We start from the raw sequence: 22448 nt of genomic DNA on the forward strand, positions 1-22448 counted from the left end.
CCTGGGTTTTCCCACAGCCCGGTTAGGGTTAATTGGGATTGTGGGGTCGCTGGAGTAGCATGGCTCAAAGGATCAGAAGGGTCGACTCCATGCTGTATCACTAAAGTGAATAAATCTACGGAAAACTATACGCGAACAATGTCCAACTGTGCAAATAACAAATACCGAAACTGTGAGTTTTAACGTGCTTGAAAGTGAGTCTTTAGGCCATAGAGGCATTTCAAGGTTGTGGTGCGTGAAGTTACCATGCCAATCCATTAAACATCTACTGCCTGATGAACAGCTCTATTTGAAAGGGAACCTTCTTGCCTGACCCTGCTACTATGGTTTTGCTTCTGTTTCTAGGTTTCCGAGACTGGGTTCCCAAGGAACTGCAGAGAGTAGGCTGTGTCGAGCTCCTAAACACAGTACAGAGGCGAGTGCGGCCGAAGCTACACGTCTTCGGGGGAATCCACGAGGGTGGGTGCTCTAATCTTCTTCCTGCTGTTGAGTTATTTGGATATTTGATACCAGAGTCTGAATACCAAAGATTTAATGATTTGATTAAAGATTAGCTTTATTTGTCAAACAACTATTGAAACATCAAAACACACAGTGAAATGTGTGGTTTGTGTCAACAAGAAGCACAGAATATGCCAAGGTTTTGGATATGTTTAAGGAGAGTTGATAGGTCCTTGATTAGAAAGGGCATCAGAGGTTACAGGGAGAAGGCAGGAGAATAGGGTTGAGGGGGATAATAAATCAGCCTTAATGGAATGCCAGAGCAGACTCAATGGGCCAAATGGCTAATTCTGCTGCGTCTTCCAGATGAACCAATAACGTTCCCTGTCACTTCCATGACATCAAACCTGTGAGTTACCATGGTAACGTTTGAACCCTCACTATTCCTCTGCAAAGACCAGCACATCAATCGATGCAGGGACCAATGAGCAGTGGACGGCCAAAGTCAGCCTCGTCAGCAGTGTCCACATCTTGCCAAGTTACAAGTTAAGAGTAAAACAATTTATTCCATCTATCTGGTCCATCACTATCTCAGAATCAGGTTAAATATCGCCAGCATATATTGGCAGCAGTACTTTGCAATACATAATAAAGACTGTAAATTATAATAAAAAATAATTTTTAAATATTAAATCAGTGGTACAAAAAGAGAGCAAAAATAGTGAGTACATGGTTTCATTATCCATTCAGAAATCAAATGAGAGAAGGGAAGAAACTGTTCCTAAAACATGGAGTGTGTGTCTTCAGGATCCTGTACCTCTTTCGATGTTAGCAATGAGAAGAGGGCATGTCCTGGGTGATGTGGGTCCTTAATGATGGATGCTATCTTTTTGAGGCATCATCTTTTGAAGATGGCCTCGATGCTGGGGAGCCGAGTGTCCATGATGGAACTGACTGAGATTTCAATTTTCTGCATCTACTTCTAATCCAGACCGTGATGCAACCAGTTAGAATGCTCTCAGTGGTACACCTGTGGAAATTTGTTGGAGTCTTTGGTCTCCTCAAACATAATGCATCAATATGTTGGGGCCAGGATAGATCTTCTGAAATGCTGACACACAGGATCTGAAACTGCTCACAATTAGTTCCTTGGTCATACTAATGTTGGCTACAAGATTGTTGTGACACTACTCAACCAGCCAATCTATCTCACTCTTCGTCACCGTCTGAGATTTTGCCTCTGTGATGTCATTTATACATTTGAACTCTGCCTGGCCAAATAGTCACGACCTGCTTACCACTTTGCGATGGTGAACTAGGAACAATGTAAAAGCAACATAGCCATTCAAGGTAGAAATTCAGAGTTAGTATGTATCGAACAATGCACAACAGAGATGAAGGAACTGGGTGGGTTGTGCAGTATCAATGGAGGGAAATAGACAGTCAACATTTTGGGCAAAGACACTTCAGTAGGACTGGAAAGAAGGAGCGGAGACAGCCAGTATAAAAAGGTAATGTGATTGGGGATGGGTGGAATACGAGCTGGCGGGTGATAAGTGGGTCCAGGTGAGGAGAGGCACAGATAGACAAATGAAGCAGAGGGGAGGGAGATGGTATGAAATGAGGCGTACTTTGCAATGGATATAAATACACTTTAAAAACTAGAACATTGTTAATTCACACAAAATGCTGGAGAAACTCAACAGGTCAGGCAGCATCTATGGACAGGAATAAGCAGTCGACATTTTGGACTGAGACCCTTCATCAGGACTGGGGAGGGGGTGGTGAGAAACCAGGAGATGATAGGTGAAGAGGTAAAGGGCCAAAAGGAAAGAATCTGATAGGATAAGACCATGGGAGAAAGGGAAGGAGGAGGAGACCCAGAGGGAGGCGATGAGTAGGTGAAGAGAAAAGGAAGAAGGGAGCCAGAATGGGGAATGGAAAATGAAAGAAGGGGAACAGGGTAGAAATGACCAAAGTTAGAGAAATCAATTGGAGGCATCAGATTGGAGGCTGCCTGATGAATATTAACTATCCAATCCAGGGCAGTTCTGTACAGAGCAATGCTGATTATCCAATGGCAGAATAGCTTTGTCCAGAGTAATGTTGACTGTCCAATAGCAGGAGAACTCTGGACTGAGGAATACTGACTGTCCAATAGCAGGGGAGCTCTGTACAGAGGAAAATTGATCATCCAAGCAGCTCTTTACAGAGAAATGATGATGATCCAACCACAGGAGAGGACCGTACAAAGGAATGTTGAGCACCCAATAGCAGTAGAGTTCTGTGCTGCAGGAGAGCTCTGTGCGGATACTGTCTGTCCAATAACAGGAGAGCTTTGTACTGAGGAATACTGAGTGTCCAATAGCAGCTCAGGCCTGGACAGAGTGAGAAACAGTCTGTCAACGAGGAGTTCAGAACGGTTGAATTTCTTCCCTAACTCAGCATTGAAGTTGATTTATTAATGTCATGTGTACAAAGAGGCGGTGAATAGCTTGTCTTGCATACTGGCGTTGGACTCGGACCGGATTGTGTGAGAAAAGCTCTGTACAACACAGGCCAAGTACATAGAGCCTCAGCCAGGTACTACAGTTTCACTGCGTCCTCCCATCCCTTCAGTAAAATCCTGCAGAGAAACAGGACCATGGGAATTTAGTTATAGGAAACAGACCCTCCAGCCCATTTGATCCATACAGACCAAAATGCTGATTGAATCAAATCCCATTTAAAAACAGGATCTCCCTGTAGCCACACATTTTAATTCCACATCCCATTTCCATTCTGATATGTCTATCCATGGCCTCCCCAACTGTCAAGATGAAGCCACACTCAGGTTGGAGGAACAACACCTTATATACTGGCTGGGTAGCCTCCAACCTGATGAACATTGACTTCTCTAACTTCCGTTAATGCTCCTCCTCCCCTTCTTACCCCATCCCTGATTTATTTAGTTTTTTTTCCCCTCCCTTTTTTTCTTTCTCTCTCTGCCCATCACTCTGCATGTTCTCCATCTCCCTCTGGTGCTCGATCCTTACCCTTCTCCAGCTCTGTATCTCTTTTGCCAATCACCGTTCTGGCTCTCAGCTTCACCCTACCCCCTCCAGTCTTCTCCTATCATTTCGCATTTTCCCCTCCCCTCCTACTTTCAAATCTCTTACTATCTTTCCTTTCAGTTAGTCCTGACGAAGGGTCTCGGCCCAAAACTTCGACAGCACTTCTCCCTATAGATGCTGCCTGGCCAGCTGCATTCCACCAGCATTTTGTGTGTTGCTCAAATCCCATGTCCTGTACATGTATCTGTACAACTGTCTTTTAAATGTGGTTCTTAAAACCTGTCTCACCAATTTCCATTTCACATAAACACCACCCTTTGTGTGAACCCACTGCCAGTAAGAGGTTGTTTCCATTCTTCCCATGACTGCATATGGGTTTCCTCCAGGTGCTGTGGTTTTCTCGCAAAGTCCAAGTTGCTAAGTTAATTGGTCATTGTAAATTGTCCTATGATTCGGCTGCAGTTAAATTAGGTGGTGCTGGGCAGCACAGCTTGAAGGGCTGGAAAGGCCTATTCCACACTGTATCTGAATACAATAAAATTAAAAGAAATTTAAAATGTTGCCCTTCAAGTTTCTATGAAATCTTTCTTCTCTTTTCTTTATCAATCTTATTATTAATTTTAAAAAGTACATGTATATAAACAAGAGGACAATTATCTCAAATATCTATATCGATAACAATTCATATAAAAGTAAAATAAACATTATCAAGTTTATACATAGTATTAATCTAATAGTATGTAATAAGAAATAAGATAACCAATTCTCCTCTTACCATTCCATGAAAAGAAGAAGAAAGATAAAGAAACTTTTATAATTTTTATATACATAAAAAACCCACTAAACAAAAAAAAATAAAAAAGGAAAAGAGGGAAAAAAGGGACCGGGCAGCCCATAGTGAGAGTAAAAGCAAGAAAAAAAACCTTCTGATCAAATCCAAAGTTTTGAGAGAGCAACTGGAAGAGCAATAAATCAAACAATATGAAAATACTGAATAAAAGGTCGGCAGGTTTCCTCAAGTTTAAAGGATGTATCAGATGTCTGATTTCTTATTTTCTCTAAACTTAAACAGGACATGATGGAGGCAAGCCAATAAAGAGCAGTAGGTGGATTAGAATCCTTCCATTTAAGCAAAATGACCCTCCGAGCCAATAAAGTTGTAAAAGCTATCACCCGTTGAGCGGAAACAGGAATATATCCCGCTGCTGGTGGAGTGATTCAAAAACTTGCTGTAAATAAATTTGGTTGTAGGTCGAAATTCAAGACTTTTGATAAAGTTTTAAAGACTATGAAATCTCTCCCCTCTCATCTATGCCCTTTGGTTCTTGATTCCCCATACCTGGGGAAGAAACTGAGTGCATTTACCCTAGATTAAATTCAAATCATAGAATCAGCCTGCCTCTCACATTCCCAGACATTTAAAAAACAAATTAATTTAGAGATACAGCAGAATAACAGGTCCTTCCGCCCTAATGTACCCACGCCACTCAATTGCACCCACGTGACCAATTAGCTTACTAACCCATACGTCTTTGAGATTTGTGAGGAAACCCACGTGGTCACGGGGAGTACGTACAAACTGCTTACAGACAGCCGTGAGAAATTTCTGTGCCATCAGATTTCTGAACGGTCCATGATTCCAGAAATCTGCCTCATTAATTCTCTTTTGCACTACTTACTTATTATAACACGTAATAATCTCTTGGGTTGTGGAGTGGAGCTACGCCTTTATGAAGGAGCTGACCTGCAGGTCACCCTCGGGCAAGGTGTAGCACCCCCCACCCCCGATCAGGGTTGTGTGAGCCATGGGAGCAGCTGATGGATGGTCGTATGAGCAGCTGGAACAGATCACAAGTTCTGGTCATGTGACCACAGATGCCAGGCAGACAATCTCTATTGATAATGGCTGGGGTCACCCATCTTGTAAAGACACTGCCCAAAAGAAGGGAATGGCAAGCCACTTCTGTAGAAGGATTTGCCAAGAGCAGTCATGGTCATGGAAACACCTTGATCACCCACGGCATAACAAATTAACAAATAAATGTTTATATACTTACTATATGTACAGTTTTTATTATGTACTGCATTGTGCTGTTGCTACATAACAGCAAATTTCAGGACATTTGCTGGTAATATTAAACCTAATTCAGATTCAGATTTTAATTCAGTTTGTCTTGCTCCATATTCCAACATCTGCAGTCCCTTTTGTTTCTACTTTTGATGGAGTGGTCTTGCTAGACGGCACACAAACAAAAGCTTTTCACTGGATCTCGGTACTGTCGACAGCAATAAACCACTGCCAAGCCCAGCCTATAACAAAGTTTAAAGTACGTTTATTTTCAAAGTATGTACACTGTATAGAACCTTGAGATTCATCTCCTAACAAGAACCCATAAAAATAAGACCATCAAACACCCAGTGTGCGGAGAAAAAAAAACGAATCACTCAAGCAATAAATGCAAGCAAATAGCGTCTGAACTGAAGTCCACAAAGAGTCCATCGCCAGACCCTTAGTTTAGTGCAGAGCGAAGCATTGAACTGAATTGGGCTGTCCTTGCCTCAGACCCTGATACCTTGACCTTTTCACTCTGGCCCAGTGACTCAATCGTTGTCCAAATGTCAGGTTCAGTCACTCTGATACACTCTGGGGCCTGGACCCCACCACCTCGGTTCAGCTTGTACCCCACCTGTCCGATTCCGCCCAGGACGTAACTAAGCAGAATTGAACACACAGCTCAACTGCTCGTAAGTAATCTCCCTCAATGTATTTTCTTTAGGGGCACTGGGAACACAGTGAGTTATAAGATCATAAAACATTGAAGCAGAATTAGGCTATTCAGCTGATCGAGTCTACTCTGCCATTCCATCATGGCTGATTTATTTTCTCTCTCAACCCCATTCTATAGAAATTGGCAGTGATGGGAGAGTGTGCTGTCCTTTCTTGGAGCTAACTGTACCCTTTGTCCCCACAGGTTATGGGATTATGACAGACGGATACACCACTTACATAAATGCCTCCACTTGTACAGTTAGTTTCCAGCCAATAAACCCACCCATTATCTTCGACCTTCCAAACCCACAAGGATCCTGAGTACTGGCCTTCTCGACAAAGTGGAGAGCCATGAACTGCCATTTTTTTTTCTTTCATGGAAAGTGTGACTTTAAGAAATAATAATAATTCTGTTAAATGTTTTGCCTTGTACAACCTGGTTTCTTTTTTGTAAAAATGCTGGTACAAATCGTAGAGATTGTGCTGTTAATACAGATTGGTTCTCTTAAGGCTATGTGAATTTGTAAGGGCTGAACTATGATATTCTGTTCGCATCTGCTGGCTAAACTGTTTGATAATTGCAGTCATTTGAATGTCAGTTTCTGATTTCAATTGAATTCCAATATCTGGGTGTTGGGAATGAAGGTTCTAAAGAACCCACTTTGGACAACGAGACCCTGGGGTGATGAGTGACTGTAAGTGTGGATTTCTTCAGAAATTCCTCTCTCCACTTTCCTAACCTTTTAACTGGAGTTTTTGCCCGGTTTTCAGCAAGTGGCTTAAGAAAAGTGGAGGAAGCAATTTTAGATGGACCAATTGTCGCTAAGCGTCCCTGTGTTAGAATCATCCCCCAATTCATGCCAGCAGTTTCTCTCGGTCCTTCTGTTTAACTAGTCCCCTGTACTTCAATTCTGTCAGAAAAGAAAAGGCCAATAAGCTAAAGGCTTTAATGAGTGCAAATATGTTCATTTATTGTATGAGTTTAGCAAACAACTTAGTTCCTTCAGTTTTTAACTGTCTTTACCACTCCAGTTTAGTTTATTTTTGTTTTGGTTAGAATTTTTTTATTATTCTCAAGTAGCACTTAACAGCTGAGTAACTGAGAAACCAATTGAAATGAGCAAGTCTGACCAGCCTCATGAGGATGCGGGATGTGTTTTCATGGCTTCATAATGGATTCATCCCTCAGTCAAATCATGGTGAAATTTCCACCAGTATTCTGTGCCTAAGTGGGGTGGGGATCCACAAAGTCCAAGGTCATGGTCAAAAGTTCAATTTAATATCAGAGAATGTATTCAGTATACAACCTGAAAATATTACTCTTCACAGACATCCACGACACAGGAGAAAACCCCCAAGCAAAGAATGTCAGAAACATCAGGACACAAAAGCTCCGCTCCCCCCCTTCCACACACGAACAGCAGCAAAAGCACCGACCCCCCCCCCCCCCAACCATTCAAGCTCTAGCAAAGCCCTCAAAGAGACTTAATTTAGAGTTCATCAAAACTACAGACCATATCCCAGCACAGTAGTATCTCAGACAGGCTCTCGCTCACTAGCAAGGGAGAGAGATCACTCCTGTAACAACAACGAGAGCTTGAGACCAGCTGTTTGCTATTTTGACGTTACAATCTTCCACATTGTTTCTCCGAGTCTCCCAACTTGAGAACCGACAGGCTCTTTCACCATCAAAAACGAGAGAGGGAGGATCACGAGTGCAGGGACCTTCCTCCAACAGCACACCTGTACCAGAGATCGGATAAAGGATGGGTAACGGATCAGAGCAAAACTATTCAGGCCAATGTGCAACGTCAATTTTGTCACACCTCTAGAGATCAAATATGACCAAAGGCCCTTCAGAACTTACCAAGTCCCAACTCCGTTCATGTTCAGCTAAAGGTTATGCTGTCTCCTAGGAGGATCACACAATAAGTTGATTGACAGGCGGAATTTACAATGGGATCCCAAGCCGACCCTTAGAGAGATCAGTTGTGTAACTTCACAGGAAAAGATATTCTGTGCAGTCAGCATAAGGTGAGGGATCAGCCTCACAGTGCATTGCTCCTTTAAGAAAATTAATTCACTTCCTCTTTAAGCTATTTCTCTCTCCCCATACCTTTGTGATTTCAGTCCCAAACCCACGGGGGCACCCCTTTACATGTCCCAGCCTCAAACTAATGTCAAGCACTTTCCCCATTGACATTTTATAGAACCCCATCTCTCATCTTCACAAGCGTCTGCCAAATGAAAGTTAGCCTCAGAAAATCTGGTGTGCGCATTGCATGCGAAAACTTCATTTGTTAAATAGAACTATTACCCCACTCGCTTTTGGAGATTGCATCTGTGCCCGGAGGTTTGGAAATGGAATATACCGAGAGTGAGGACTGTTCTTCTTCAATGCTGTATGTAACTGCATTCATTGTATTCAGCCATAGCAGCTGCTCCACTCCACACTGTGCCCCATGTCAGCACCTGAGTTATAGGGAAAGGTTGAATTCCCTAGAGCGTAGAAGAATAAAGGGAGATTTGACAGAGGTATACATCATTATGAGGGGTATAGATAGGGTAAATAAAAGCAGGCTTTTTCCACTGCGGTTGGGTGACTAGAGTGAGAGGTTATGGACTAAGGCTGAAAGGTGAAATGCTTGAGGGGAACATGATGGGAACTGCTTCACTCAGAGGGTGCTGAGAGTGGCCAGTGGAAATAGTGGATTTGGGTTTGAGTGTAACATTTAAGAGAAATTTGGATAGATACATGGATGGGGAGCTATGGATACATGGATGGGGTACTGGTTGATGGGACTAAGCAGATTAATATCTTGGCGAAGACGACATGGTCCAAAAGGCCTGTTTCTGTGGTGAAGTGCTCTGAGTCTATAATCCACCAAAGGTTTCCTCTCCACCATGGGCAGTGCATTGAAGAGCTTTTGCTGTAATTCTGTGATTCCTTGTATTTAGAGTCATAAAACACTTCAGCACAGAACAGGCCCTTCAGCCCATCTAGTCTGTGCTGGACTATTCTACCTAGACCCATGGATCTACATCCGGACCATGACCCTCAATCTCATTGTTTGTCCAATAACAATTACTTTCAAGGCACACTCACGTTGAAGTAAACTTGTTGTTTACATCCATAGCTATGCGAGATAACTGGTGACAGGTGAGAGGGAAGGAGAATGGTGAGGGGGGGGATAGGTGAAGGAGGTAAAGGTCTGAAGAAGGAATCTGATATGAGAGGACAGTAAACCATGGGAGAAAGAGTAGGAATTAGGGATCAGGGAAAGGTGATGGGCAGATGTGAGGGCAGGATAGTGTACCCCTCACCCGTTCTCACATTATCTGCCATCTTGTACTTCCCCCCAACCCCCCACCTTCTTATTCTGGCTTCACCCCCTTCCTTTCCAGTCTTGAAACGTTAACTGGTTTGTTCATTTCCATAGAGGCTTCCTGGCCTCTGAGGTTCATCTCTCATTTTGCGAGTGTTGCTCAAGGTTTCCAGCATCTGCAAAATCTCTTGTGTTTAACATTAGAAGCAAACGTTGGAGGGGAATTTACTGGAGAGAGCCAACGTTCTGGGAAATGTTCAGATTCAGATTCTCGTGTACATCATAACGTGCAGTGAAAAGTACCATTTGCTTTAACAACCAACATAACCCACCATTGTGTTGGGGCAGCCCGCAGGTGTCACCACACATTACAGTACCAGCGTACAATACCTACAATGCTCAGCACAATGAGACAAACAACAACAGCAGCAAAACAACCCACCCCACTCAGACACACAGAAAATTCTCCACCGTCTAGAATATTGAGGGGAATTGATCTTTTAAACTCACTAGACTATTTTGATTTCCAGCTTTGTAATTAAGATCCAGTTAAAGGATTATCCAAAGAGTAACTGCCTATCTTTGAATCTTCTCATTCTCCAGTTTGACTCTCTTCATTCACAGGATACGGGCAGCATTGGCACGGGCACCATTTTCCCCACCACTGGTTGTCTCCCGTACATGGTAACTTGCTGGTCTATTTCACAGCCAATTACTCTGATGAGACTTAAGTCACAAGCAGGCAAGATTTCATCATATCTCCTTTACTGAAAGGCATTAGATGGTAATTTTGACAATCCAGTAGTTTTAAATTAACTTTTTACTCTGGATTTATTTAAATAAAATTAACCTAAATTCTGCAGTTATCATAGTTAGATTTGAACTGTTGTCTGTGGATTAACAGTCCAACCATCGAGAAGTTAGAATTTAATGATTCCAATCCAGAACCAAGAAGGCTAGCAAATGCCTGAGTGACTTATGAGGAACTTTTCCATCGGCGGGATAGATTCTTCCTTTTTGTGTTGCTTTCTGGAAATCCAGTCGTTTGGGAGAATGTGTTGAATTTCCATTTTATGAAGTGAATGGTGATTGGGTGATTGCCTGGCCGGGAATTAGTCTCGTCAACCGGATGCATGTGAGACAGTGCTGCGAGTATTGGCAGTCATATTTCGCTTGAATGTGCATTAGTGGGGAGAATTAATGAATTCTTCATATACCAATATTTTTGGCTTACAATGAAATCGTTCACCATGCTTCCTCCTTGAGGGGGCTGCTGGTTGAACATTTCATCATCCTGACACCGATTGGATGATGTATGATAAGGGCACCCTGCCTCTTCATCAGGCTAAAACGGTTCTGCAGTGGCCAAACAGTTTCTTGGGCTATGCTGTGCCTCTGGGACAAAAGCCAGGGCTGATTAGAATGACGACTTAAGTTTCCAGTTGCCAAGCAGTCAACCATGTGAAGGTAAAGGTTGGACGCCAGAACATGGTCTTTTCTGGGGGTGAACTATATTCCTATAAAGCGTGCAAGGGAACCTCAGCTTTGGGGACCAGTGGTGTAATGGGAGTATTCCATGGATTTTTGGAGCCCAAGTTGGGACCTTTGACCTGGAGAAGGAACTCGGCACAATAATGTTCCAATGTAGGCAATGTGCCAACCTCTACAAGATATTTGGGCAAGTACATGGATTGGAAAGGTTTAGAGCAGGGGATCCAAACTTCGGGTCCATGGTTCATTTGCTTAATGAAAAAGGTTGGGAACCCCCAGTTTAGAGGGAGGTGGGCAAAACACAGGTGTGGGATTATTTAGTTAGGCATTGAGGCCATTATGGACCAGTTGGCATGACTCTCCAGGTATTGCTCCGAGAAACTGGGCCTCTCCTGCTCTGACAGAGGCCCTATAAACACCTTGACCTTGAAACTCTTAGGCACTTGGCTAAACTCTGCAATAAAGGTACACCTTCACTTTCATTATCGCTTACTTATTCATGTGATGGTGATCTTTTTAATTGTTTTTTTGCACTGTGTATAAAGGCAAGCTTGTTCGCGCACACACAATAAAAAAGTTACTTGCCCCGTTCGTTGTTTAAAGTCGAGCATTCTAAATGCTGCAGTTTTTTTGTTTTCTTCCCTCTCCTATTTTCTTCTCTCTGTTGAACGGAAATTAGCGGATAGAATTCTTTTGTTTCCATAAAATTATTGTGATATTATATATTTAGCAGCCTTTATATCTAAATAAAACTACAAGATTTTTACCTAGAGATCTCTGGTCGTCTTTCTCAACACAGTTCATGAATCAATGTCAGTTTCTGTTTAGTCTGTGCTTTTCCTTACACACAGGTCCTCATGTAATGAGTGGTATTTGGATCTTCTCTTCAAAACTGACTGCAAAGCTCAAAGTAAATGTTATGATCAAAGTATATATATATGTCACCAAAGACTACGCTGAGATATATTGTCTTGCAGCATTCACAGTAGAACAAAGAGGTTCAATAGAATCAATGAAGACTACAGATGAAGACGGACAAATTGTGCAGATATGAAAAGAAACAAAAAGCAAGGCAGTTTAAAGACTAGGCAGTTTATGTGGTTTATCATGGACTAGATGGTCGAATGGCCTGTTTCTTTGCTGTATTTTTCCATGACTCTATAAAGCAAAGAGAAAGTAAAAGAAAGGGAAAGAGAGAAAAAGGAAGAAAGAAAATGAGATGAAGAGCCCCTGGAAGTGAGCCGATGAGTTGTAGAATCAGTTCAGTGTTGAGATGAGTGAAGTTATCCCCACTGGTTCAGAAGCCTTGAGGAGTAATAACTGTTCCAAAAGCTGGTGGTGTGAATCCTGAGGCTCCTGTACCACCTTCCTGAAAGCAGCAGTGAGAAGAGCAGCATGAGCTGGGTGGTGGGAGTCCTTGATGATCTTTTTGAAACCTATGAAATGTTGAAAGGGTGGATGTGGAGGATGTGGAGAGGATGTTTCCAGAACTAGAAGGCACAGCCTCAAGATTGAGGGGTGACCCTTTAGAACAGAGGTAAGGAGGAATTTTTTTCAGCGAGAGAGTAGTAAGTCTGTGGAATGCTTGCCACAGACTGTGATGGAGGCCATCCATGAGTATATTTAAAGCCGATGTTGATAGTTACATGATTGGTGAGGGCAACAAACGAAACGGCGAGAAGGCAGGTGTATGGGGCTGAGTGGGATCCAGGATCAGCCATGGCGGAGCAGATGTGATAGGCTGAATGGCCTAATTCTGCTCCGTGTCTTATGAAGAAGGCTTTTGCTGTGATGAGCTGGGCTGTATCCACCACTTTATCTAGGTTTTCCAATCCCTGCTCTGCCCACCGGTCCACAAAAGGCTCCTAATATTTGGAAGGTCGAGCATGAGGGCTTAGTTTAGGATTAATGGCAGGATTCTCGGCAATGTGGAGGAACAGAGGGATCTTGGGGTCCATGTCCACAGATCTCTCAAAGTTGCCACGCAGGTTGATAAGGTGGTGTATGGTGTGCTGACCTTCATTAGCTGGGGGGATTGAGTTCCAGAGACACGAGGTAATGTTGCAGCTCTATAAAGCTCTGGTTAGACCACACTTGGAGTATTGTGCTCATTTATGGTTGCCTCGTTTTCGAATGGAAGCAGAAGCTTCCGAGAGGGTGCAAGAAGATTTACCTAGAATGCCGCCTGGAGTAGAAAACATGTCCTATGTGGAAAGGTTGAGCAAGCTCGGTCATATTTCTTTGGAATGAAAGAGGATAAGAGGCAATTTGATAGAGGTGTGTAAGATAAGAGGCAAACACTCAGTGGCCACTTTATTAGGTATGCTTGTACACCTCATTAATGCAAATATAATCAGCCAATCACTTGGCAGTGACTCAGTGCATAAAAGCATGCAGACATGATCAGGAGGCTTAGTTGTTGTTCAGTCCAAACATCAGAATTGGGAAGAAATGTGATCTAAATGATTTTGATTTGTGGAATGATTATTGGTGCCAGATGGGTGATTTGAGTATTTTAGAAACTGCTAATCTCCCTGGATTTTCACATACAACAGTCATTAGAGTTCACAGACAATGGTACAAAAAAAATAGCAGGTCTGTGCCTTGTTAAAGAGAGAAGTCAGAGGAAATGCCCAGACTGGTTCAAGCTGACAGGAAGACGACAGTAACTCAAATAACCCACCTTACAACAGTGGTGTGCAGAAGGGCAACTCTGAATGCACAACACGTTGAACCTTTTTTCAGCAGAAGACCACAAACATACACTCAGAAGCCACTTTATTAGGTAAAAGAGGTACCTAATAAAGTGGGCAGTGATTGTTGATAGAGTGAACTGCCAGCATGAACCTTTTTCCAGTGTAGCTGTGACTAATATGAGAGGGTATAACTGTAGGGTGTTCGGAGGGGAGTGTCAGAGGTATTTTTTTTTTACACAGAGTGGTAGGTATGTGGAACTCAGCATATCAGGCAGCTTCTGTGAGGGAAATGGCCGGTCAATATTTCAGGTTGATACCCTTCATTTGACTAAAAGATAGAAGGTAAATAACCAGAGTCAAACAGTAGTGGTTGGAGTGGGGCAATGGGCTGATCCAGATGGAGAGGGAGGGGGAATAGGCAGACAGAGAAGCGAGGAGGTGAATGGTAATAGAGACTGGGAGGTGGTGGGTGGAAGAGGGTGAGGGGAGTGATAGGCTGATGGAGGAGGGGGAGGGTGGGAATAGTGACAGAGATGGTTGCAGATGGTGGAATCTGATTAGAGAGGAAGGAGGACCATGGAGCCAATTGATGCCAGCTCCTAATAGTGCACATCCAACAGTCACAATCTCTAGCTCCTTCCCCATAACACTGCAAGTAATTCTCTGTCATTTGCCCATCTGAGTCCCTCCCTCTTTCCCCCCACCTCTCCTTCCAAACCTCCCCTTTCCGTCTACCATTCTCTGTCATCTCGCAACCTCTGTCATTATCTTCACTCTCCTATCTTCATCTATCCCCATCTCCCTGTCCCTCCTGTTTCCACACACACACAAAACATACACTGATTCCTGCTCCAACTCACCCCCCCCCCTCCCCACAACTACCCCATCTTGTCTGGCTCCAGCTGCCATACACATCGCTCCTAATTTTCACCTTGATCAGATGGTGGGGCCGATGGAAACGGTGGATGAAGGGAGGCTGATTCCTCTGATGTGCTGATCTGTGTCCACAACTCTCTGCAGTTTCTTTGTGGTCATGGGCAGAGCAGTTGCCGTGATGTATCTAGACACAATGGTTTCTGTGGTGCATGGCTAATAACTGGTAAGAGTCAGTGGGGACATGACAGATTTCTTTAGCCTCCTGAGAAAGTCAAGCTATTAGTGAGCTTTCTTGCCCATGACATCATGTGGCTGGAGCAGGAAAGAGATAATAAACCAGCTGTGATGGAAAGGTGGAATAGACTTAATGGGAGATGAATGGCCCTGTGCTGCTTCTGTATCTTATGGGGAGCAGCTTGATCTCCTTGACTCAGTGACATCATTCAGCAGTGCGACCGGGTAACTATCTGGTTAAAGTAAGGTTTGGAGCAAATAAAAGGGTATATATTTACAGACGTAGCTTTCAAGAGCGCTGGCTAGCGGAACCCACGCCCCCACCCCCACCACTGCTCACGGCCCCAGGAAGGTAGGAGTGTTGGGGTGTGCAGTGGACAGCAAGCCCTGGGCCATTTAGGATCGGTTCCAGATGATTGGCTGCACTTGCTGTCCACCTTCCTGCTTTCCGTCATCCGAGCCTCTCTGCGGAGGAAACAGCTGTTCTCTGAAACTGGAAAGAAGAGCGAGAGCACAGAGATGTCACAGGGATTTGCTCCAGATCGGAGATCACGTCAGGAATGCCGGAAAAGGATTCCTGAAAAGCCGAACACGGATCATGTCGGCTGTCAACATCTTTCATCAGCCGTGTATTCCAGGAGGCGCGGGTGCCATTTATCTATCTATCTATTTATTTATTCGCGATTTGGAGATACAGCACGGTAACAGGCCCAATGAGCCCAGGCCACCCAATTACACCAATGGCAATTAACCATATAACCAGTACTCTTTGTATTATGGGAGGAAACCCACATGGTGACAGGGAGAACATACAAACTCCTTACAGACAGCGGCAGGAATTAAACCCAAGGTCGCTAGTGGTGTATCTGCTACACTACTGTGCTAGAAACTTATTTTTGCACAATTTGTCTTTTTTGTTCATAGGTTGCTTATGTGATAGTTTTCATAAATTCTATTGTATTTTTTTATTTTCCTGTAAGTACCTGCAAGAAAATGAATCTCAAGGTAGTATATTTGGATGCCACAGTGGCATAACAGTTTGCAGGATGCTGTTACAGCTCAGGGTGTTCCGGAATTCAGAGTCCAATTCCGGCACCATTCTTTAAGGAGCCTTTGTACGTCCTCCCCATGGAATGTGTCGGTTTTCTCGGGTGTTCCAGTTTCCTCGGACAGTCTAATGACATACCAGGTAGGTTCATTGTTCATTGTAAGTTGTCCCGTGATTAAGTTACGATAAAGGAGGGGTTGTGGGATTACTGAGGCACGGCTCAAAGGGCCAGAAGGGCCTTCTCCACACTGTATCACTGAATGAATAATACATGGTGACATCGGAATCAGGTTTGATATCACCGAGATGTGGCATGAAATTTGTTAACTTTACAGCAGCAGTACCATGCAACACATGATAATATAGATAAAAATTGAATTACAGTAAGTAATATGTATAACATTTACATGTATAGCAACTAGCTAAATTAAATAAGTAGTGCAAAAACAGAATTAAAAAGTAGTGAGGTAGTGTTCATAGGTTCAATGTCCATTCAGAAATCTGATGTCAGAAGGGAAGAAGATATTCCTGAATTGCTGACTGTGTGCCTTCAGGTTTCTGCACCTCCTTCCTGGTGGTAACAATGAGAAGAGGGACATATATGTACTTTGATAATAAATTTAATTTGACTTTGACTTAAACTCTGGGGCCAGAAGTTATAAGGGTAGTTGCAAGGAAAATCTGTTCCTTATTTGGAGAGTGATGATGGTGTGGCACTGGAGGGGTGGTAGACACACACTCTGAAGGGAGACACAAGAGACTGCAGATGCTGGAATCTGGAGCAACAGGCAATCTACTGGAGGAATGTCACGAGTCAAGCAGCATCTATGGAGGGAGGAGAGGAACTGGCGATTTTGCCTTGCAAGGTGTTAAGGTGTGTTAGCCTTCATGTGGCAAATGGAGTTCAACTCAGAAACATGTGAAGTTATTCACTTTGGAAGGTCTAACATCTCTAGAGACAGGCTGTCTACAAACATCTTTTATAAACCTACCATTTCCCAAGGCTATCTTGACTATACCACTTCCCACCCTGCCTCCTGTAAGATTGCCATTCCCTTTTCTCAGTTCCTTCATCTCCTCGCATCTGATCCCAGGATGATGCTTTCCTTTCCTGGGCATCAGAGGGGTCCTCCTTCTTCAAAGAAAAGGGTTTCCCTTCCTCCTCTGTTAATGCTGCCTTCACCCTCATCTCCTCTATTTCCTGAACATCTGTGGGCATCCACCCCATTGTCCCACCACCCCAATGGAGATGGAATTCTTTTTGTACTGACCTACCACCCCACGAGCCTCTGCATCCAGCATATCATTCTCCACATCTTCTGCCATCTCCAACTGGATCCTACCACAAAACACACATTACGTCCACCCCCTCCCCCATTCTCTGCTCTCCACAGGGATCACTCCTTCCATGATTCACTTGTCTACTCATCCCTCTTCACTAATCTCCCTCGTGGCAATATTCCTGCAAGCAAGAGAAATGCTACACCTGCCAATTCAGCACTTCCCTCACCCTCCATTCAGGGTCCCAAACAGTCTTCCAGCTGTAGCAACACTTCACCTGCAAGCCTTTTGGAATCCGATGGTCCTAATGTGGCCTCCTCCACATTGGTGAGCCCCATCATAAATTGAGGGGCCGTTTTGTTGAGCACCTCTGCTCCATCCGCCAAAAGCAGAATTTCCTGGTGGTCAACCATTTTAATTCCTATTCCCATTCCTGTTCCGACATGTCAGTCCCCGGCCTCCTCTTGTGCCACAAAAAGGCCACCCTCAGGGTGGAGGAGCAACACATTATATTCTGTCTAAGTAGGCTCCAGCCTGATGTCATGAACATCCATTTCTCCTTCCAGTTAAAAAAAAAGTTTTCTCTCCCCCTTCTCTCTTCTTTTATTCCCCAGTCTGGCCTTATATCTCTTCTCCTCACCAGCCTATCACCTCCCACTGGGTCACCTCCTTCTTCCCTTTCCCATTGTCCACTCTCCTCTCCTATCAGATTCCCTTTACCTTTCCCACCCACTAGGCTTCACCTATCACCTTCTAGCGACCCTCCTTGCCCTCCCCTACCTTTTTTATTCTAGCAGCTTCCCTCTTCCTTTCCAGACCTGATGTAGGGTTTTGCCCTGAAACATCAACTGTTTATTCATATCCATAGATGCTGCCCAGCCTGCTGAGTTCCTCCAACATTTTATATGTATTGCTCTGGATTTCCAGCATCTGCAAAATCTCCGGTTCTCACAGTTCTATTTCTGTTTTTGTCATCCGTTCACGGGGTGGGGTTCTAGAGTCATACAGCAAGGGAACAGGCTATTCGGCCCATCATTTATAGACTAAGCCTGTCTCCACATACTCCCATCATCACCCGCCCGGATTCTGCTCGTCGCCAACAGGACAGCAGCTAATTTGTTGATCGATCCGCATATCTTTTGGCATGGTGACAGAAAACCTGGGGAACCCATGGAGAGCAAATGGTTGCACAGGTCAGTAGGGTGTTAAAGTAAGCATTCGGCATGTTTGCCTTTATTAGTTAAGGCCCTGAGTTCAAGACTCAAAATCTAGAACATAGAATGTAACAGCAAAATACAGTCCCTTCGGCCTGCGATGTTGTGTCGTCCTTTTAACACGCTCTAAGATCAATCTAACCCTTCCCTCCTACAGAGCCTTCCATTTTTCTATCATCTATGTGCCTATCTAAGGGACTGTTAAGTGCCCTTAATGTATCTGCCTCAACCACCAACCCTGGCAGAGTGTTCCACACGCCCGCCACTCTGTGTACCTCTGACCTTCCTCCAATTACCTTAAAATCATGCCTCGCTGTATTAGCCAGGAAGTTATACTGCACCATTATAAAACTCAAGTTAGGTCACATCTAGGGCATTGTGTTCAGTTCCGGTCACCTCATTATCGGATGGATGTGGAGGCTTTGGAGCAGGTGCAGAGGAGATTTACCAGGATGCCGCCTGGATTAGAGGGCATATAAAGAGTGGTTGGACAAACTTAAGTAGTTTTCACTGCTAAGGGGACACCTAATAGAAATTAATACAATTGTGAGAGGAATAGATAGGCAGCCAGTATCTTCATTTTTCCCTGGGTCAAAGTGTATAATACTAGATGGCACACATTTAAAGTGAGGAGTAAGTTCAAACGAGACGTGTGGGGCAGGAGTTTTACACAGAGAGGCGTAGGTGCCTGGATGGTGGTAGAAAGAGATACAATCAAGGCATTGAAGAGTTCCTTAAGCATGTGAATTTGCGGGAAATGGAGGAATTTGGATTTTGCAGACAGGCAGAAGGGATTAGTTATTTAGACATTTGATAACTAGTTTAGTTACTTTCGTACAACATCATGGCAGTTTCAGATTCAGATTTATTTATCACGTGTACATCGAAACATACAGTGAAATGCGTCGTTTGCAGGCTGGGTGTGCTGGGTGCAGCCTGCAAATGTTGCCACACATTCCAGCCCCAACATAACACACCCACCATGTTCAGCCCAACACAGAGCATACCAAAGTAACCTCAGCAAAACAAACACGAGGAAATCTGCAGATGCTGGAAATTCGAACAACACACACAAAATGCTGGTGGAACACAGCAGGTCAGGCAGCATCTATAGGGAGAAGCACTGTCACCGTTTCGGGCCGAGACCCTTCGGCAGGACTAATGAAGGGTCTCGGCCCGAAACGGCGACAGCGCTTCTCCTTATAGATGCTGCCTGACCTGCTGTGTTCCACCAGCATTTTGTGTGTGTTGTTCTCAGCAAAACAAACAGCATTCCTCCCTCCCACCCACGCACACGATCCTCTAGAGCAGGGGTTCCCAATTTCTTTATGCCATGGACCCTCACCATTGACCGAGGGGTCTGTGGACCCCAGGTCGTGAACCCCATGGAGACTACAGCACGGAAACAAGCCCTTCATGTGAGAGTGTGGAACACAGGTGGTGGATTTGGGTTCAATTTCCCTATTCAAGAGAAGTTTGGATAGGTACACGGAGGGGAAATGTATGGAGGGATATGGTCCAGGTGCAGGTCGATAGAACCAGGCACATCAGCAAATAATAATAAGATTCATATACGACAATTAAAAAATAAACATTACTGATTCCTTAAGGTTGGCATGGCCGGGGAGGTAGTGGGGATAAGCTCCCATCACCTATTAAATGCTCCCAATAGCATGCATCTCAGCCTCTGATTATGCAGGCCATCTCCTGGCCTTCATGTCTGGCTTAGCTGCTAAACCCAGGAGAACCGTTTCTACTGACAGGAGAAGGGTCAAAGGTGAGTCGGGCAGATGGGGCTCGGCAGCTCATCTAGAAGTAAGAAATCTCTGATCCCAAACCCCTGCTGCCTTGCAGCTCTACCCACCCCTGGGGAAGAGTTCAGGAGTAAAGCCTGAGGAAAAATCTGGAGCTAGAGTCCCTAAGGCAGCCCTATGTTAAGCTCAACGCTGACTGGCAACTCCTACAGTACCGCCGCTGCCAAACTGTATTGGTCTCTGCCAGTCCTTTGGATTTATCAGCTGCGTGGAGAGGGGCAGCCTGCTGCTCGAACAGCCTACTCTCCATATCATACTGCCTTGGCTTGCCTATCATGTAGACAGCTAGGATGCAATATCCATGGTCGACCCCAGCCAACGGAGGGCCTGATAATGCCACTGGTGCTTCATATGTGGTGAGATCAGGGTGGTTGCATGGAGTCTATCGTACATTATCACAGCCTGGGTTATCATACATGTGTATGGGTGAATCACCATAAACTTGAGTGAAGGTACAAATGGTCCTGACCTCCCGCTGTGCCTTTCTCATGGACCCCTATCCTATATATCTCTCAGTGATCTATGGAGAACCTTCAACAGGAACAAATGTGTTTATACACAAGAAGCAGATTTTTTTTAAATGTCGAAAGGTCACACAAGAGAACAGATCATAAATTCGCTGAGAAACAATTATGGTGCTTGTCTATCTCTCAGCCTTTTAACGTGTAAAATAGAAGCAGTATATTAAACAAGAGGTTAGCACCGTAAACTATTCAAACCTTGTAACTGATGTAAAGGCCAGACAGATGATGCACTTGTTTGTTTCAAGTTCAAGTTCAAGTTCAATTGTCATTCAAGCATACACATGGTTAGAGCTAATTGAAACAGTGTTCCTCTAGGGCCATGGTGCAAAACACAGTAACAACAGGCAGATACAGCACATATAATTATAATAGCGATAAAACATACATTCACAAAAAATAATAATAATAATTCCAGGACAGATCAGGCAGGTTAAAGCTTGTGTCCTTGAATGTTTACACTGGGATTATCTAACCAGCGATTGTAATTCTATTGACAGAACATCACCTTCAAACATTAGCTTGTGGCTCGATACATTCCTCGCTCTTTATTTTCAGCCACAGGCCACCCATCCAGTGAAATGTGCCTATTGAAAGGTCTAGATAGAGTGGACATGGAGAGGATGTTTCCTATAGTGGGAAAGTCTAGGAGCAGAGGGCACAGCCTCAGAATAGAGGGCGTACATTTAGAACAACGATGAGGAAGGATTTCTTTACCCAGAGGGTAAATTGCCACATTCATTGCCACAGACAGCTGTGGAAGCCAAGTCATTCAGTATATTTAAAGCACCTTATGGTCTTATGCAAGGCTGAGGGAGGGTGAAAGACTGCCACCAAGATTTTAATCAAACTCATTTTAAGAGACACAAATATCAGCCAAGGACATTGGTTGTGATCTCAGATTATGCCTCCACTAATTATTGCAAATTTAAGAGTAACACACTCAAAACGTTAAAGGAAACCTGCAAGTCAGGCAGCATCTATGGAGAGGAATAAACAGTCCATGTTTCTGGCCAGTCCTAATGAAGGGTCTTGTCCCAAAAATCTCTACATAGATGCTGCCCGACCTGCTGAGTTCCTCCTGCATTTTGTTTGAGGAAAATAAATAATGGTCATTTCAGGCTGAGACCCTTCATCAGGACTGGAAAGGAATCCAGATTAAGAAGGTGGCAGGAGGGGAAGGAGTACAGGCTGGCAGGTGATGGGTGAGACCAGGTGAGGGGCAGGGTGGGTAAGTGAAGGAGGAGGGACAAAATAAGAAGTTGGGAGGTCATGGGTGGAAAGGGTAAAGTGCAGAAGAAGGAATCTGATAGGAGAGGAAAGTGGGAGGAGGGGCACCAGAGGGAGGTGATAGGCGGGTGAGGAGAAGCAAACGGGTGAGATAGGAACCAGAACAGGGAGATGGAAAAAAGAGAAAAGGAGGAAGGGGGAGAAGGTGAGGGTTAGTGGTATGTACTTTCAGGTTTTTGTATCTTCTGCTCAATGGGAAGAGGTAGAAGAGAGAATGTCCAGGGTGGACATTCAAGGAGTAACGAACTATTATGACAGCTTTTGAATGAAAACTGTGGTTTGGACAAGAAAGGAGGAGACCAGTGAGAAGAGGTCTGTGTTAAACACATGGAAGCAGAAGAGAGTGCTGCATTAATGTGTCCCCGACTAGGTGGACACGTGCAGTCAGGATTC

At 44.1% G+C, this 22448-nt stretch overlaps 1 protein-coding gene across 1 annotated transcript in view; it reads left to right on the forward strand.

Annotated features, from left to right (window-relative positions):
- The window catches only part of mpped2a (metallophosphoesterase domain containing 2a), a 198124-nt gene extending 186271 nt beyond the window's left edge, over window positions 1-11853 (forward strand). The window contains exons 6-7 of the mRNA XM_059976142.1: window positions 346-459; window positions 6467-11853. Of these exons, the coding sequence (XP_059832125.1) occupies window positions 346-459; window positions 6467-6585 (233 nt within the window). The 3' untranslated portion in view covers window positions 6586-11853. The remainder of the gene's footprint in view (window positions 1-345; window positions 460-6466) is intronic.
- Window positions 11854-22448: the final 10595 nt, after the last annotated feature.

This window comes from Hypanus sabinus, chromosome 7 (assembly GCF_030144855.1).
Source record: "Hypanus sabinus isolate sHypSab1 chromosome 7, sHypSab1.hap1, whole genome shotgun sequence".
NCBI lineage: Eukaryota > Metazoa > Chordata > Chondrichthyes > Myliobatiformes > Dasyatidae > Hypanus > Hypanus sabinus.